General features: G+C 47.2%; 1 protein-coding gene across 2 annotated transcripts in view; it reads right to left on the bottom strand.

The window, feature by feature from the left end:
- PLXNA2 (plexin A2) overlaps positions 1-19775 on the bottom strand; it is a 218933-nt gene that overhangs the window by 32385 nt on the left and 166773 nt on the right. For both annotated transcript variants that reach the window (XM_025353797.1, XM_025353791.1), the window contains exon 13: positions 1636-1787. In XM_025353797.1, coding sequence (XP_025209582.1) covers positions 1636-1787 — 152 coding nt within the window. The remainder of the gene's footprint in view (positions 1-1635; positions 1788-19775) is intronic.

Genomic DNA, 19775 nt, shown 5'->3' with positions numbered 1-19775 from the left:
CATCTCACCAAGTTGGATACAGGTCGGTATCCAGGGGCCCAAGGGAGGTCCTTGAGGTTGAGGTGGATTTGGGGTCATGTAACTGAGCACCTTGCCCAGTCTGGCAGGGGGCGGGGCTCTGTAAAGATGGTCTGCCAGGAGGCCTTCTGTGGGTGCCCTGGCTCTTGCCACAACAGCTTTCACCTCTTTTTCAGCTCAGAAGCACTATTTGTTTCCTTTCCCTTTTTCTATCTTCCTCATCTCTTTCCTATCGGCTCAGCCAGCCTTTCCTCCAGGACTCATTCCTTGCAAGAATAAGGCTGTCATTGAAGGATCAGACCTGAAGGATCTGAGAGATCAGGCCAGCTCTTTCTTCTCCCCTGCTGTGGCTGGCAGGCATCACACTGCCCTCAGAGTCTGGGAATTTACCCCTTTGGACTCTGACCCTTCCCTGGGCCTTGTGAGAATCATGGCCTCTGAGCCTCAGAGCTACACACGGATTCGTGGAATTTCGGACTGCTCCTGTCCAGGAGTTGTGCGCCATCACTGTTATGGAAGGGAAGTAGCCCTGCATTAGGGGTCAGGAGACTCAAAGTCTAATTCTGCCTCAGCCACTTATGCCCTGAATGAACTGGGGCAAGTCACTTCACTTCTCATGAGTCCTTTGCTCTCTGCTGCTTTGCAGAATGACGATAACAATATTTACCTCTCAGAGTCCTTACCAATTAAAAATGAGATAGTGGATGAGAAAGTGCTCTGTTAACTGCAAAGTGCTGATGGAAGATAAAGCGATGTCATTTTTATGGTTGCCACTAAAGGCAGGCTCTGGCGGGGGGAGTGGTGGATCAGAGGAAACAACCTGACCTGGCAGAGGGTTGAGAGTAAGGGAAGGAAGTCCCTGCCCCAAAGTCATGCTCTTGCTCATGCTCCCAGTACCCCCTGCAGAGCTGTGTTCACAGTGGAATCAGAATGGCTTGACCCAACTGTCCTGATAAATCACGCAGAATGATGTGGCCGCTTTCTCCTTTGGAGGGGTAGCCTCCCCTTTTCCATCCTCCCGCCCCCAGCTCCGTGCCCACCTCCTGCCCACCAACTCCACAGCGGGCTGCCACTGCCAAACGAACACCCCAAATTGGAACATATGTCACTCCTGGAGCCCCGTTCGCCTGTCTGCCACTACATGCCTATTTTCTAATTTCCAGCTGACATTTCCCTTAGTGAAATAAATGAATTTGCTCCGGCGGAGGCCCTGCTTGGATTAAGCTGCTGTCAGAGCCCCATGCGCCAAACAAATTGTTGCCCGCAGCCCACCGTGCGGGATGCATTCCAATGGGGGCTGGCAGGGGAAGGGCTGGGGGAGACCTAGGAGGAAACGCTCAGTCACACCGGTGGGCAGGCAAAGACTGAATGAGAGACCGTCAGGGCCGGAGCCCTGATGCCATAAGAGCCAGGGAACAGGGAATCAAACAGAATGAGACCGCCTGAGGGTGGAGGTGAGGGAGGAGGGGGCTCTGGGGAGGCTTCTGGGGCAGGTCCATAGGAGGAGAAGGTAATGGGAGATGAATCATGGAAAAGGCCCAGGGAAGGGAAAGGGGAGAGTCTCCAGTCTCCACTCTGAAGCTCCCATGGGAAAAGGGCCGGCCAGGGCAGACTCACTGCTCAGCGATGATGTATTCCCCTGGGAGGGGCGTGCAGGGCACCCCAGCCACCTGCACATGGTGGGCGATCTCGGAGAAGTCCAGACCCAGGTTCACGCCATGGATGGTCACTCGTGTCCCTCCTTCTGGCGGTCCAGACACCGTCAAAATCTGCAGTAGGAAAATGGGATTAAAATTTGGGTTGGCCACAGGGAGAGAAACAGCAGCGCCCTTCCCCCTTCCCCAGGGAGGTTTAAGAACCTATGGGCACCAGGAATTCTGGTGAGAGACTGTGTTTTGTCCACTTTTTAGGTTATCTCGGATCTTGACATCATGTTCTGTTTTACACTGCTTCCTCGGTTCTTTAGGTCATTCATTCATTCATTTACTTATTAAAAAAAATTATCAGAAAGAATACTAGACTCAAGGCAGAAAACCATGGTTTGAGACGTGTCTCTAACTCACTAGTTGCCTGATTATGATCAGTCACATAACGTCTCTGAACTTCAGTTTTCTTAGTTGTGAAGGAGGTATAATCATTTCTGCCAACCTCGAAGGGAGCTTGGAAGAACCAAATAGAAGGTGTGCTAGGGAGCACTTTGGAAACCAGAGGACTTTGTAATTGTGACAGCGTTATTATTGCGCCTGTTGTGTCCTAGAGCCTGTTGGGGGTACAATGACGAATATGACGGGAAATTTGCCCTTATGAAACTTAGAGTCAAGGAGGATGAGATAAAGGCAGTTCATGAATACCGCTGATTTGGGGTATACAGGGGTAAGACAGATACAGAGGGAAAGCAGTGGGAGTGCGGGGAATAGAGTTTAGGTGTGGCTGCAGGGGAGATGATCAAAGATGGAAAGTGCATTTGACACTGTTCTGCAAAAAACATCCTATACACATGCTAGGACCAAGAAGAAATAACTTTAGGATGTTCCAAATCTTTGCTGGCTTACTGTTAGCAAGGATTGCTTATTTATTCATTCCTTAATTCAGCCCCCAAACACTGGAAACAGAATAGCAGAATCCAGGTCTCTCAAGACATAATACAGTTCTATCTGGGAACAGACCAGGCTCTTGGAAAAATGCAGCTCATTGGGACCCAACAGATCCCAGTGAGTAAGTTCACACTTTGTGGCCAATAGTTATCTGAAGCAGGAAAAATAATTAGAAGTGAACTCAATCCTAAATAGCAAAGGAACATAGAATTTCATAACTGGAAGGGATCTCAGAGTATCTTATTCTAAGATCCTTACTTTTCACAGCAAGATGCATGAGACCCAGAGAAGTCAGGGATATATCCAAAGTTTTGAACAACTTGTATACACAGTTGTAAAAAGGTCAAGTGTTCTTTTTACTACATCCTAGGGAGGGCAGGATGGAAGAAGGAAGAAGCAAAAAAAAAGGAACTTGATGAAGATCGAGGGTCCACTAGAATCTCTCAGAAGAGGATACCTGGGCAGAGCCATAGCCTAACTGTTTTTGGACACTTCTGGACAGCCTCCCTCATGACCCTGTATGTGCTGGTGGAGTGTCTGATGGCGTGGCAGGGTCAGCGTACCCAGGGGTGGAGATGATGGATGAGTACAGGTGAACATGCTGTTGAGAGATCTGGAGACCCTTCTTATCTCATTGCTTCTCAGCAGGTGCACTGCTCCCTTCCTGTGATGTGAGCACCATGAATTGTGCTGCCAATTCAGCCACCAACCACCAAGTGATAGAGAGAGAAAAGATGCTTCCTTCCCTCACTGCCTGGCTGATATGCTGTTCAGACTCCCAGTCTCTTGGTAAGTTGGCTGCAGAGCCAGGACTTGAACTCAGACCTCCTGCCTGTCTATCCTCCGTAGGACAAAGATGGTTCTGCCTCCTTCCCTCTGTCCCATCCAGGCCCTGAATACTCTTATCTGGAGGCTCATTTTACCCAAGTCACCTTGTCTATGGCTCTGACTCCCTTGTCTGAAAATAAAATATCTCCCTTATGAATAAAACTAAGCAACACACATGAAATGAATCAAGGGAGATATAGTCAAGGGGGCTCAGAGGTGTCTCTGTATGCTGGGGGTGAGGGTGGGAGAAGGAAGGACAACTTGGAGAGGAAGGAGCTGGCATGAGGAACTGACAGCCACTATAGCTCTTCTGTCCCTGGACTCTAAAAATATCCAACAATAATCCATCCTGGCTGTTCCAGTCTCCCCTGGCACGGTTTCCTCAGGGACCTGGGACTCCTAGGCTCTGGGAAATGCATACTCGTTAATGAGAAACGGAAAGGGCTGCTTCCTTACCTGCTGCAGGAGAGCATCCGTAGGAGACAATTTGCTTTTAGTTCCTGGTTCTCTTTTAATCCACTTGGAATGAGCTTCACCAGCCCCTCCATCCCCTTCCCTAGCCACCTGGATGGCATGAACCCACCTACCCAAAAGAACTGACAAAACAGTGTTGATTGGTTCTCCCTCCTTCCCCTACTTTTATTTCTTAAAAAACATTCTTTTGCTCGCTGCAGTTAATTACAACCTTTCAGAAAAACTGTGAAATGAAATCTTTCTGGAAAGCCTAAAAATATTTCTGTCTTGCAGGTAGCATGTGGGGACTGCATTGTGGATCCTCAGCGGCACTGGCAGCTTCCACGGGGTAGCTTCCTCCTGCTGGTAAATCACCGCAGTGCTTCCCTTCCAACATTCAGGGATCAGTGGCAGACACATGGTTGTGGCCATTGGGGTGCTGTAGGGTCTGTTTGTTAGCACAGAGCTGCTCAGAAGCATAATTCAGCTTATATTGTTTAGAGAAGAAGACTTTTTTGGGGGGCAAATTACTAGCAAGTATTACAATCTTGGCATGAAGATACAAGTGAGATAGGTAGTTCCAGCTAGCAGCTGGGGGAATCCAAGTCAGGAGAATCAGTGTCCTTGTGGGTCATTAAACCAGGTCCACGGGGCTTGGAAAGTGCCTGGGGAGTGTAGGGTCTTTATGGCGGTCTTCTTTCTATGCTGTGTACCATGCTGCCAGCACCCAGGGTAGGTGGCAAGGGAGTTCAGGGGACAATGAAGCAACTATCATGCTCTGGGGCTTACAGGAGACACAGCTTACAGCTTCCTTGCTTAAAGCAAAACTGACACGTAAAATCCTGAATTTCCAAAACATAGATGAAGTGGTGATTATCTGATTTGCAAGTGGATTCCCAAGGCCTCCATTACTGATGACTTCCAAATCTATATGGTTGGCGCAGGCCCCTCTCCTGAGCTCCACAGCCATATATCCAATTGCTACTGGGCATCTCCACTTCCCCATTATGTCCCTCAGGCGCCTCAAATTTCGCCATGTCTAAAAATGAACTCTTAATTTTTCCTCCTCCTACCCCCAAGCCAATTACCCTCCCAGATCCTCTTTCAAGGTTAATGGACTCACCATGCACCCAGCCAGGAATTCTGCAAGCACCTTCAACTGTTTCTTTCTCTCATCTACCACGAATAATAAAGAAAGTCGCCAGGCCCTATCGGTTCTCAGTCCCAGGTGTCTTTTGAGCCCATGTGTTCCAGAGTAGGTGTTCAGCAGGGCTCCATCATCTCCTACCCACACTAACCCCAAGGGTTTGCATGTAAATCTACTTTCCAATAGCTGCGAGGGTGACCTTCATGAACACATACTTGACCAGGTTACCAGTCTCTTGCTCTAAAAACCTTCCATGGCTCTGGCCATTGCCAAGGCAAAGTCCCTAATTCCTAAGGCTGGCCTGGCAGGTGTGGTCTTTCTGGTTCTGATCCCTTTTACCCCTTCTGCCACACTTTCCATTCAATAGCATGTCATTCATGTCCTACCCTCTCAGTGGTTCCTTTCTACATCACGCTCTTTAAAAATCTCTGAGCCTTTGGACATGTTACCCATTCACCTCCAGCTTAAAAATCAGAGTGGCTCAGGGTGGAGGTCTGTGTGCAGAGTGCAAAGGAACAGAGAGAGGCACCCTGTAGAAGGCAGCTTCTGTTGTGTGAAGCCTTCCAGGCAGCTGAGAATGAGTCTAAGGGCCATGCCATCTCTGGTGGGCCCAGGAAGCAAGGACCCTGCATCCTGCCTTCTGCATTTCCTCTTAGGATCAAGTATTTGAAGATGGCCAGGGAGAGGAGGCTTGGTGACAAATAATTTCTTCTCCAGAGAGGGAGTGAGCAGGATCTTGCAGGACACCACCTCAGACCAGGAAGCCGCAGGGTCCCAATCCCCCGACCCCCACCAGCCCTGCCCAACACACACAGAGACCATGTCCTCAGGGCTCTCTCTTAAAAGCAGCTTTTGATTGCAGGGCACTCAGGTCTGCATTCCACAAAGTTGGCTCTCCTGGAAGCCACATCTGGCCTTTCTACATGGATCTATACAGGGGCAATTTGGCTGAATCCCCAGCTACTGCTTGCAGGACTCTAAGCAAGTTCTTCCAGATCTGGATGGAGCTGAGAGGCTGCAGGGGAGGGGAGAGCTCATCTCCCACAGAGGTGAGGATGAGAGGCTGTGGTGGAGTCATATGGAGTGCCCCAATGACAGAAGGGAAACCAAAGTACGGCCAGCATGTTAGGCGGATCCATGTCTTGGTCAGTTTCAGATAGCTCTATGCTGCTGGCTACACTCAGGTAGGGGAGAAAGACCATCTGATGCTGGGAGAGTGTCTGCAGAAGGAAGAGAGTAACCTCTGGAATCAGACAGGCCTGAATTTAAATACCAGCTCTGACACTTACGAGTTATGTGACCTTGAATCTCAATATCCTCATTCACAAACAGATAATAATGCTTGCCTCACAGGGATGATGTGAAGATTAAGTGAGATAACATTTGGAGAGTTCTTAGTATGCTGGTTTAGAGAGTAGGTCTTGATAATTGGTAATCTCCTTCCCTGCACCTCTGTCTTTGTAGATGACTAAACATGGGATGTCAGAATTGGCAGGGTTAGAGGTGATGGAGGACAACACATAGATGAGGGAGCTCATCACAGATGTTGGGGTGACCCAGGGTGCAAAGAGCTGCTCATGGGCCTATTGGAGAATGCCCGAAGCCTGAGCTTGGGCAGAGAGTGGTGATGCCGCCACAGTAGGGCCCTGGCTTTGGTGAGTTCTGTGCCCTGCACAGAAGCAGATTCAGAGCCAGACATCATCCTTTCACCCAAAATAAATTTGGAAGAACACTGGCCCTGTACAAGACGTTCTTTATTATTTCCTCCCTCCCTTCTGGCCATTTCTTCTTTCCCTGGCTATCAGCCATTCTGGGGTAGGTGCAGCATTCCACAATGAACTCAATTAATTCTTTCAGGGAAGTACTTCTGAATGAGACACCCACACAAACAAATGATTTGACAGTTTGGGGTATGTGTGTGTGTGTGTGTGTGTGTGTGTGTGTGTGTGTGTGTGGTGGGGAGGTGGAGAGAGGGGGAAGGGAAGTGAAACGTCAAATCAGCAGGGAAGATCTTTGGATACTGACTCATTTGAGCCCCATGCTTTTCACCCCATATTATACTGTGGACTAGAAGTCTATCTGAATTCTCCCCATGTGGACCTCAGAAGTGAGAGCTAGAAGAAGGGGACTGGAGAAAGAACATCCTAGAAGCAGCCTGCTGCTGTTGGGGTGAAAGGGGTCACTGAGGCTCTCCCCTCTGTGCTGTGCTGGCACTGCCTGTGTGCCCTTCCTCTGCCCACCCCTCACACTTGGGACCCCCCAGAGTCCTGGCCCTGTCCTCTTACGGACTACAGTCTTGTGCTGCAAATAGACGTTTTGGTCAATGATGGACCATATATACGACGATGGTCCTTTAAGATTATAATGGAGCTGAAAAATTCCTACCACTTAGTGGCATTGTGGCAGTCATAAGTTGTACGAAAGCCTAGGGAAGCATATACAATTATGTACAGCACATAATACTTGATAATGATGCTAAATGACTAGGTTATTCGTTTACGTACTTACTATATTTTTTATTGCCATTTTAGAGTGTATTCCTTCTACTTATTAAAAAAAAAAGCTAACTGTAAAACAACTTCAGGGAGGACCTTCAGAAGAGATTCCAGAAGAAGGCATTGTCATCATAGGAGACAGCAGCTCTTTGCGTGCTATTGCCCCTGAAGATCTCACAGCGGGATAAGATAAGGAGGTGGAAGACAGTGATATGGATGATCCTGACCCTGCGTAGGCCTAGGATGATCTGTGTCTTTGCGTCTTAGTCTTTAACAAAATAAGCTTAAAAAGTTAAAAAGTGAATTTCAAAACTAGAAAAAAATCTTACAGAATAAGGATATAAAGAAAGAAAATATTTTTGTACAGCTATACAATGTGTGTGTTTTAAGCTAAGTGTTGTTACAAAAGAGTCAAAAGGTTAAAAAGTTAAGTCTATAAAGTAAAAAGTTATAGTAACTGGCCGGGCGCCGTGGCTCATGCCTGTAATCCCAGCACTTTCGGAGGCCAAGGTGGGTGGATCACCTGAGGTCAAGAGTTTGAGACCAGCCTGACCAACGTGGGGAAACTCCGTCTTTACTAAAAATACAAAATTAGCTGGGCATGGTGGTGCATGCCTGTAATCCCAGCTACTCGGCAGACTGAGGCAGGAGAATCGCTTGAACCGGGAGGTGGAGATTTCAGTGAGCCGAGATTGTGCCACTGCACTCCAGCCGGGGCAACAACAGTGGAACTCCGTCTCAAAAAAAAAAATTTTTTTTTTGTAGTAACTAAAGTTAATTTACAACTGAAGAAGAAAACAATTTTTAAATTAATTTAGTATAGCCTAAGTGCATACTGTCTTTACAGTTTATGGTAGTGTACAGTAATGTCCTAGGCCTTCACATTTACTCACCACTCACGGAACTCACCCAGAGCAACTTCCAGTCCTGCAAGCTGGAAATGGTAAATGCCCTAAATATGGTGTACCATTTTTAATCTTTTACATCATATTTTTACCAGCCCATTTTTATGTTTAGATACGCAAGTACTTACCATTGTGTTACAATCGCCTATGGTGTTCAGGACCAGTCACATGCAGTACGGGTTTGCAGCCTAGGTGTGTAATAGGGTACACCATCTAGGTTTATGTAAGTACCCGCCATGATGTTCACACAAGGATGAAATTGTCTAATGACACATTTCTCAGAATGCATCCCCATGGTTAAGTGATGCATGACTGTACGTGTGCTCGCTGGGAGAGCTCAGGGGCCCCCACAGCTATAGGATATAAAGCCTCTATGCATTTGACATGCTGTTCCCTGTGCTGGTCAAGCATGCCCACTGACAAATGCCTACCCAGCCTCAAGTCTCTACTCAAAAGATGCCCCCTCAGGGAGGCCTCCCCTGACTCCTTTAGCAGATTTAGTAGCCCCTTCTCCTACCCTCCCACTTCCCTCTATGAACACCTCCAGGACCACGATTGCCACACTACACTGTAACTGCTTATTCCCTCAATAAGACAATAACTATCTTGGGACAAGGGACTATCTAGATTTTCTTAGCAAACTAATCCTTAGCACACTGCCTGGAACAGAGTAACTGTCAATAAATATCCCCAATTCCCTGTTAAAAGGAAATGCTGGTCTCAACCAGATACTAGAACAGACTGTGTTCTTTAATGATGACTGGAGGAGTGGAGGTACGTAACTGTTGCCTGAGAGTGATGTAGTATTTTAACATCGGGATCATTAAACAGCTCTTCCTGCAATCTCCCTTGCTTTAATTTAAGCCAATTTCTGGTTTGATTCCTCATCGAATGGAGGACTGAACAGCTGCCTCCTCATCAAACATCTTTTAGCTACTGAAGACAGCAATTAAGTCACCCCTGGCCTTTGCTTCTGCAGTTCTTCCAGCCTTTTCACTGACGATCTTGGTTTCTAAACCCTTTGATCATTTTGGATGCTTTTCTCTGGACCCTCGGATTTCTATGCATCTTTTGAGAGTGTAGTGACCCAGACTCGGGTTGTGGCTTCAGCAAAGGCCTGATTGATTGATGAGCAGTAAGGAGGGCCTGCGAAGATGACTTCCTTTGCTTGTCACACACGCCATTAACCAGGCTGGCCCTGGGCAAAACCCAGTGGAGGATAAACATTTGGTGTCTTTCCCATGTTCTTTTGTGTTTTCCTCCCAGGGGTTCTTTCCCCCATTTTAGGCACCTTTCACTCAGCTGTTCCCTCCTCCCTTTCTGTATTTGTATACAACAAGTACAAAAAATGTATTTGCACCTTAATGGGACTTTAAGTTGTGTTATTACTTGGCTTTAAGATCACTGATATCTATTGACTGTAGAATAAAAAGTGTGTCTATTGTTTGCAGGATTCAGAGGGAAAATAAGGGAAACACTTTAGGGTAGAGAGCTCAGGCTAGCAGCGCTAAACCCTGCCCCAGGAGCAGTCAGTGACCACGCCCAGGTATAAAGGTGGCTAGTTTAAGTCCTGGCCATGCACTTCTTGATCTGTACATGTGAAGCCAGGAAGACTAGGCCAGCAGGATGTGGGATCAGGCAGGCATGCCTAGGTCACAGCACATATGACGATGGCAGGGGACTAAGCAGGAGATTCCTATCTTCTGCTGAGGCCCTCTCAAAACTTCCAGGAACCTCTGGTTTAGGCAGTCACTTCTCCACCTGCTCAGACCCCACCTTGACAGCAGCACAGCCCAACTGAACTCTGGAGAGTGCCAGGGCACCCCAGCTAAATCTGTGTTCCTGCCAGACCCTGTCATGTTTGTTTTCCTCCGTGGGTGCCATGACCTGGAAAGCAGCCGCCGTGATGCTGCACCCGACCTCATTCTTGCAGCCACTAATTGAACAGTTCGGAGGGAACTGTGCCACAAAGCAGCCCAAGGGCAAGAGCAGATGCAGCCGATTAATTACAGCTGGGGAGATATGAAGGGCTGCACTGGGGAGGCGCTGGAAGGCCCAGGGGCTTGGCAGCCTGGGGAGTGAGTGCTCAGGTGGGCTGTTCCTAGGTTCAGCCTCAGGCAGAGCCTTGTTGGGGCAGGGTTGGGGCCAACTTCAGAGTAGGGGCTTGTCGGGGCAGAGGAGCTTGGTGGGAGCTTCACAAAGCTCAGCTCTCGTTCTAGACATCCTATCTTCCTCTGGTTGTATCTCTGGGCTCATAGAGATGGCGAGAAAGAAGCCAGAAGCAGGGCTTCAGCTCCAAGGTATTGAAGATTCTGAGAACGATGGCTGCTGCTTTCACATTCTTTAAGTGCTTATAATGAGTAAGGAATTATGCCAGGGGCTTTACATATTTTATCCCACTAAGGGCTCAAAACAAGCTATGAGGTGTTATCATCGTTCCCATTTTTCAGATGAGAAATAGTGTCCCAGGGAGGTTAAGTAACTTGTTTAAGGTTCCACAGTGAGTGGCAGAGCCCAGCCAGGTTTATCTAACTGCTGCTTTTTGCCTTCCCACAGCACTGCCCCGGGGAGACCCCCATCCTTGGTCACCCACCATAAGAATGCATGCCCTGGCCTGCTCTTCGCTTCTGTCTGCTTAGGCACTCCAGCCCCTTTCCCTTTCTTCCCATCTCGGCAGCAGGCTTAAGATGCACAGATCAAGAAGTGCATGGCGAGGACTTAAGACATGGTTAAGGCCATGCCTTGCTGCTTTCCAAGAAGCTCTGGAGTTGGCCTTGCTGGTCACTGCCTTTACTCCTGCTCTCTCTGGCTCCCTGAACTTCTCAGCATCCATCCCCACTCCTCTCTGACCTCAGCCAGGCAATATCCACACTCCCCTCTTGGCCTTGCCCCTTTGTCTCTCCCTGTGAATGTCCAGTCTCCCCAAACAATGCCGGGACTGGGGACTACTGACTTTCTTCCCATCTCTGCAGCAGGCTTGAGGAAGAGCTTGGTGCCAGCTCCTTTCTCTCCTCTGGCTCTGCAGATTGACAGTTCTATTTGTCCAAGTGAGCTCAGGAAAGGGATGAAGGATAGTATAGTACACGGGTCAAACATAGGGGCTCTTGAGTCAAGTAGCTGCAGGTCAAATTCCAGTTCTAAAACTTACTCTCAATGTCACTTCAAGAAAGTTATCAGACCTTGGCCGGGCGCAGTGGCTCACGCCTGTAATCCCAGCACTGTGGGAGGCCAAGGCGGGTGGATCACGAGGTCAGCAGATCGAGACCATCCTGGCTAACATGGTGAAACCCCCTCTCTACTAAAAATACAAAAAAATTAGCTGGGCGTGGTGGTGGGCGCCTATAGTCCCAGCTACTTGGGAGGCTGAGGCAGGAGAATGGCGTGAACCCAGGTGGCAGAGCTTGCAGTGAACCAAGATTGCACCGCTGCACTCCAGCCTGGGCGACAGAGTGAGACTCCATCTCAAAAAAAAAAAAAAAAAAAAAAAAAAAAAAAAAAAAAAAGCAGAAAAAGAAAGTTATCAGACCTCATAGTGCTTCAGTGTCCTCATCTATGAAATGGGTCTAATGACAATACTAACTTCTATTTCATAACAGTTGTTTTGAGGTCGAAATGAGATGACATATGTGAGGGGCTGAGCTAAGTGCAAGGTAAGTATTCCGTGAAAGTTGGCTATGATTTTTCTCATGACTATTTTATGTTGAAGAAATCCAAGTGGAAGCTGGGTTAGCTGAGGTCCAAAGGAAAAGTAGCTTTGTTTTCACGAGCATCCTATGCAGGTGGAGCCTCTGGGTCCTGCTCTTGATGGGAACTCAGGGCAGGGGCAGACAGGCTGACTCGAGGAGAGGTGGTTGGTGTGGACGTTGCCCAGCGTGGCATTGGCTGCCCCTCTGATGGACCTGCGCAGCTCTCACCATGGTTTCCAGCAGGTGGGCAGTGCCCGCCCACTGGATTTGTAAAAGGAGACAGGAGAAACTAATGTCAGAGCCTCCCAGAAGGAGAAGAGGTGCCGAAGAAGCCACTCCAGAATGGCCTCAGCCCCGTCAGCATCCTCAGCGGATGTTCATACTCTGTATTAAAAGCTTTTGTGTCTAAGATTGGGATTTCAGGAGGGTTCTGCCCTGAGGAGCCCCCTAATCAGGACAAACCAGTGAGGACAAGTTGAGGATGCGTTGACAGCTTCTCCTCTCTTTCCTAATCCTCTCACTCATTTGACTTTAGAGGGCAGCGATGCCAACTTTGTGGCTGCACGTTTTCATTCCTTCCTGGCTCCTAAAGACACCTGGATGCTGGGTCTGAGAAAGCGAATTGTGGTATTCTTTTCCACTTGGAGTGTATGTGTATGTGTGCCTGTGTGTGCACTCTTCACAGTAGACTAGAGCCCAGCTGACGAGCTCTGTAGGAATCTATGACATTGGCGGTGCCAGCTCTCCTGCCCGGCGTGAATCCTTGCTGGCTCTGTCTTAGCTGATAGTACATTCAAAACCTAATTGTTATCTCAGCAGAGTAACTCCATTATTCATCCTGACACCATTCCCCGTTAGCTGTTTGTTGCAGTGATGTTATATTAATGAGGCCTGCAAATAAATGAACGAAAGATCAGAGTGCCGGCTTGTTTCTCAGGAAAGCTGGCTGACTTATTTATTTATTTGTGGGGAACTTTGCAGTGAGTCACTCTGGCCCTGGGCAGGTGGCTTTTGGCCTTTTCTGCAGAGATTTGGTGCAGCCTTGCAGATAAATACTTGTAAATGTCCCAGTTTCCCCAACAGTTTCACAAATGCATTTGCATCTGAGAGAATCCAGGCAAAACCAATCTACTTTAAATTATTTGTGCAAGTGGAGAACAGGAGCCAGCAGGAGTGATGGATCATCTCAAACTATTAAGGTATCAACAATTATTTGAGCTTGGTTTTGGAGGACAGTGTACATGGTTTTCTATAATTGATTTTCTTTCTTAGTTACATGTACCTAAGATATGTAAGATAATGTTAAAGAGAATTTATATTCCCTAAGCATGGACTATGGAGGTGGTGGAGAAGTTACTGAGGTTGAAAAATTCATAAAGTAAAAGCTACATGGTGGTCAATGGAGAAACAGCTGTAAACCTAACACCCCCACTGCCTGGCATCAGTGTGGCCGTATGGTGCAATGTGCCAGGTGACTTTGGGAACACACAGGAATGTTCTTTCACATCTTAAGGGTGGTGGGCTCCTGGTCACACCAACTCTGGTGTTCATCTCCTGCATCTTAAGCCTGCTTTGCCTTGGCTTCACCCTGATCTGTTCTTGCCTGCAAGTGTGAACCACCTGGGCCCCATTGTCTGGCCTCTCCCATCAGGCTGAGATGATTGAGAGGTCAGAGCTGCCAGGCCAGGGAATCCAGATTTCACTTTAGCTTAATGGCCATCTCATTGGTGGGCATAGCAAAAACAATAACAACGACAACAACAAACCTAACTGAATGTGATAGCTTCAAGAAATAACTGGGGTAGGGGTTAGAATAATGCTTCCCCCTGAAAGGCAAGAAGTGACTGCCCCAAGTTCACATGCACCCCAATATCCCCTTCTTGTTGTTTTTCCTCCCACTCATAGGAGTAAGTGTGGACCTCATTATGTTTAGGAAGACAGTTAGGTGAAGGTTACTTTAAGGCTCAGTACAAAGGGTAACCAATATTCCCAATTTGTCTGGCATCTCTTGGTAAGTTCCAAGAGGATTCTGATTCTGGACGCAGACATTTTTGTTACACTTGGGGTGGGATGAGGTGGGGAAATGTATAGCCAAGGAATAACCCCCTATCCCCCTCACCATGGTGTGGTAGAGGAAGTCTGCCTTCTGCTCTGCTGCTAACCAGATATGGGTGTGACACTGGGCTAATTCTTTACTTCTCTAAGCACTGTTTCCCCAACTCTTAAGTGGAGATAATCATAGCCATCTTGCAGGGTTGTTTGGAGGAGTAGGCTCAGAGCCTGGCACATGGGAGAGTCTTGTTAAAGAGAAGCAATTGTCATGAAGACTCCCAGAATTAGAATGTTGGCTGGTTGGCTCATGTTCCTTGCCTGAGGTTAGTGTCCTCATTAGCAGGAGACCTGTATCCCTGCTTCAGTCCTCCTTCTACACAGGACACAACTGCAGAGGGTGGAGGTTAGAAGTCTGCCCCAGGCCTTTTGGAGGAAGCACAGTGCCCTGCAGGGCAGTCAGTTTCCAGCCTCTTCCAGGTAGCCAATGTTCAAGGATAGGCTGGGGCTACATTGGAAGAGGCTGCATAACCTAATCTCCCTAACCAGGACTCATGTATACATGCGACAGACAACTTCCAAGCCCAGCACAGTTCATGGCATACAGTTGTCATTAATTAAATATTCATTTAATGAGTGAATTAATGTATTTGGAATGGTGGCATCTCCCCCCTCTGATCAGAATGCTCACTCTTAGGGTTTGACTCCTGTCTCCTCAAAATTCATATGGTAAAGACCTAATTCAGTAGCTTAGAATGGCACCTTCTTTGGATATAGGGTCTTTAAAGAAGTAATCATATTAAAATGAGATAATTAGGGTGGTCACTAATCCAATATGGCAGGGCATTTATTAAAAAAAGAAAAAAAAAAACTAGGGAGACAGATACACACACAGAGATAGAATGCCATGTGGACATGAAGGCAGAGGTCAGGTTGATGCTTCTACAAGCCAAGGAATGGCAAAGATTCCAGCAACCACCAGAAGCCAGGAAGGAGGCCTGCAGCAGATTCCCCCTCACAGAGCTCAGAAGGAACCCACACTGCTGACACCTTGATCTTGAAGTTCAGGCCTCCAAATACATTCAGGTTGTTTAAGCCACCTGTTTGTGTTCTTTGTTAAGGCAGCCCTGGGAAACTGATACACTCGCTTGGAGTGAAGAAGACCTCTGTTATGTGAGCTCCAAAATCCCTTTACCCTCCCTGAGTTTATCTTTCTGAGAAAATATTCAGTCTCTTCCTTTACTGCTGGATCCTGCCTACTCATGGCTCCTTAAGAAATGTTTTTCTCTGGGCCTTCCTTTCCAGTGGGTGGCTCCTAACACCCTCCTCTTTGAGGTCCCAGCAGGTCCTGAAGCACAAGCTGGGGGAACGGAAACGTGGCGGGCCAGGCATCTCATGGGCTTTCCAGTCCTCTGCATGTCTCCTGTTTCTAGGGTTGAACAGGTGACACGTGCACAGACACCCATGATGACAGCTGGAAATGGGAGCAGCTCAGGAGGCCTCCCACGGGGGACAGCATCATTATCACACCACGAACTCGCTGAGAAGGAGCAGACGGTGAGTCCTGAGGGGGTCCTAACCTGAAGTTTATGCAAACTGTGAAATTCAATAGCCTGTACAACTTGTTCTACATGAAGCTGCCATAAAAGATGAGTCCCTCGGGGTGGGCCTGGTTGCCATGGAGAAGATGGGGTAAGGAGGGGTTAAGGAAGAACACAGCTGTTTATCTAACTATGTGTGCGCCCACTTCTTTTTCTAACATAGAACTCCTTTGAGATCATCTCATTTATTTCTCTGCTGTCCCAGGAAGGACAGCATCCACTCCAGCTTCCACTTATTTCCAGGTGGAGATTCTGCCACCCCCAACTGCCATCACAGGCCATCTTAGAATCCTTCTCTTTTCATCCTTCAAGAAGGATCTCTGTAGTAAGTGGCTTCTATTTACTGCACAGAGTGGCTGCACTAAGGAGGGCACCCATTCTGAAGATGAAGGCTGAGGACAAGGAGGTCTACATCAAAGGGTATGGGCCTCATGGAAGTCCGATGATTCAGAGGTTTGGGGAAAACATCTATGCCAGTGCAAAGGGATTAGCCAAGAAAGCTGAAGTAAAGAAAATGAGTTGGCCAGGCACGGTGGCGCATGCCTATAAATCCAGCACTTAGGTCGAGGCGGGCAGATCACTTGAGGTCAGGAGTTTGAGACCAGCCTGGCCAACATAGTGAAACCATGTCTCTACTAAAAATACAAAAATTAGCTGGGTGTGGTGGCACGTGCCTGCAGTCCCAGCTACTCGGGAGGCTGAGGCAGGAGAATCCCTTGAACCTGGGAGGCAGAGGTTGCAGTGAGCCAAGATCACACCATTGCACTCCAGCCTGGGTGACAGAGTGAGACTCCATCTCAAAAAAGAAAAGAAAAGAAAAGAAAAGAAAAGAAAAGAAAGGAAAATCTCCTTAAAGGTTACTTTTAGCAAATTACATATTCTTGCTGAAAACACCATAGAGATGAGATTGTGTCCTTCTCAGAGCATTCTATTGAAAGGTACATGAGGTTGATTTTTCCCATTACTGGCTTTGTTTACTTTGATCAATTGGTTTAGGTGAGGTCTACCACGTTTCTTCACTGCCCGGTTACTATTGTTCTTGTTATAATTAATAAGTATCTTATGGGAAGGTAGCTTAAGGTTATGTAAATATCCTATTTCTCATCACACTTTCATCTACTAATTTTAGTGTTCATTGACCATTCTTTGCCTGAAACAATTATTACTGTGTACTTTGCCAAATGGTGGTTTCTATTTCTGTAATTCCTTCTACATTTTTTAGTTGGAATTCTAGTGTAAAGAAGAGTTTTTCTGTCTATTTATTTATTTAGAGACAGGGTCTTGGCCGGGCGTGGTGACTCACACCTGTAATCCCAGCACTTTGGGAGGCCAAGGTGGGCGGATCACTTGAGGTCAGGAGTTTGAGACCAGCCTGGCCAACATGGCAAACCCCGCCTCTTCTAAAAATACAAAAATTAGCCAGGCGTGGTGGTGCATGTCTGTTGTCCCATCTACTCAGCAGGCCGAAGAAAGAGAATTGTTTGAACCCGGGAGCTGGAGGTTGCAGTGAGTCAATTGTGCCACTGCACTCCAGCCTGGGTAACAGAGCGAGGCTCTGTCTCAAAAAAAAAAAAAAAAAAAGTTAAAAAAGAGACAGGGTTTCTCTGTCGCCCAGGCTGGAGTGTAATGGCATGACCATAGTTCACTCTAGCCTCAGACTTCTGGAATCAAGTGATCCTCTCACCCTAGTCTCCCGAGTAGCTAGCACTACAGGTATGCACCACCACATCCTGCAAAATTTAAAATTATTATTATTATTTTTTAGAGATCAGGATTCTGCTGTGTTGCCCTGGCTGCTCTTGAACTCCTGGCTTCAAGCAGTCCTCTCAGCTTCTGCCTCCCAAAGAACTGGGATTACAGGCATGAGCCATCGTAGCTGTCCCCCCATTATTTATTTAGTTGTTTGTTTCTTTTTATCAGGAAGAACCACAGATTCTTATTCTATTGGTGAAATCCACAGCTATCATTTTTTATGTTCTTGCTCAAATTGCCCAGATTCGGCCTCTGAGATCCCCTTTGAGTTGCCTCAGGTGCCCTTTTGATAGGTCCCGTACAGGTAATTTTTGGTACTTCTTGCCAAAGAAATACATAACCTGAATTTGATCATGAGGAAACATTAGACAAATCCAAATTGAGGGACATTCTACAAAATAACTAGCCTGTGCTTCTCAACAGTATCAAGGTCATAAAAGACAAAAAAGGACTGAGGATTAAAGGACAAAGGAGACATGACAATAGAATGTCACATGGGATCCTGGATTGGATCCTAGACCAGAAAAAGGACATCGGTGGGACAATTGGCAGAATGTTAATAAGGCATGTATATTAGATGATATTATTGTATCCATGCTAATTTCCTGATTTTGATAATTATACTATGGTTATGTAAGATGTTAACTTTGGAAATATGGGTGAAGGGTATATGAAAGTTCTTTGTACTATTTTTGTACCTTTTTATAAGTCTAAAATTATTTCAAGAATGAAAAAGAAAGAGACAATGACTTTTACAAGGAAAGGAGGATGGGGTGGGGGTAGGAGAAAATGAAAAGGAAAAAATATCGAAATGAAAATAAAGAAATGAAAGAAAATATTCCAGATAATCATGAATACAACATTCCAGGCCTGGATGCTCCCTCCCCCATGTCCTGTTCAGAGTGAGGTGCCCCGAGTGGCTTGGGACACAGCATGGATTTGTCTCTCTCCAAAGATGCTCCTTCCTTTCTCAACAGCCTTGACTTGAAAAGCACCAGCAGGAGATTGGGGCCTCTGATGCCTGCTGATATGTTCACTGGGAAAATCAATTACAGCCTAATTACCTCAGGGGGTTAATTAGCCTCGTGTAGCTTGGGTGTCCTCTGTGAACAGAGCAGCCCATCAGCCCCCAGTCAGCGAGCAGGGGCAGCTGAGGCAGAGGTTTCCCAGTGAGAAGCTTGCCTTGGGGCTGGAAAGGGGCCCCAGCCAGTCGGGGAGTGGATGGTGCAGCTGCTGGGGCTGGCAGAGGCGGGTGGTGCTGATGGAAGCAAGTCTCTGCCTAATTTAAGCTCCCCCACACCACGGGTGCCCACAGATGTAGAGACTGACAACTGCAGCAGCAAGAATTACGGAACAGTGCAAGTTCTCAGGCCAGCAGTGGCCGGAAATCACTCGAATCAGGGAGACAGCACGGAGCCCTGAGCAGCTCAGGAAGCTAGCTGTCTGAGGGCAGAGGCTAGGGCACCGCCAGCAGCCCCTGCAAACTTTCTCTTCCAGAGACCTAAAGACACAGGAGAAAGTCAGGAGGCACCATCCCTGGTCACAATCAAGAATAAAATGGGATTGAAGTAGCTCTGTCTTTGAAAGGCAGTGTGTGTGCTCTCCTAACTCCTCTCTGCATGGATGAATGAGGGCCTGGAAGCAGTAAGCACTCTCCCACCGACAGCCCTGCACTGTCTGGGATATGCTGCCTTGTGGATGGATTGCATCTATCTGGTCCAGGAGAGGTTAAGGAAGGGGAAGCACCTCTTCTTCTTTAATGTACTTGGGAATATTGTGAAGAATTTAAAAATGGTTTTATAATTAAATATGAGTTCAAATACTGGCTCTGCCACTTATCAGCTGTATAAACTTGAGCATGTCACTCAATTTCTCTGAGCCTCATTTTCTTCATCTGTACAATGGGGGTGAGAATACTTATTTCCCATAGTTGTGAGGATTAAATGTAATTTACATACATTAAATAAATAATTTCTACCTCTTCAAATAACCTATCTGTAGGTTAGCAGCACCCATTCCATCTTAAGGGTTTCTTTTAAAACTGATCTGTGGTTTTGATACGATCATAGAGATGTTCTAGAAGTTTCCCAATATTCTGTGATATAGGTGAGGACAAGAGTTGCTTTCCCTGGCCAGCAGGGAAAACGAAGCAGGGAAAAGAATGGTGCAGCAGCTCAGGGAAGAGGCAGAAAAGGAGCAGCCCCTTCCTCCTTTCTTAAACACGCAGACCACCGGGTACCTGCCTGG

This window comes from Theropithecus gelada, chromosome 1 (assembly GCF_003255815.1).
Source record: "Theropithecus gelada isolate Dixy chromosome 1, Tgel_1.0, whole genome shotgun sequence".
Classification (NCBI taxonomy): domain Eukaryota; kingdom Metazoa; phylum Chordata; class Mammalia; order Primates; family Cercopithecidae; genus Theropithecus; species Theropithecus gelada.
The sequence above is the reverse complement of the archived record's forward strand: the minus strand, read 5'-3'. Positions and strand labels throughout refer to the sequence as shown.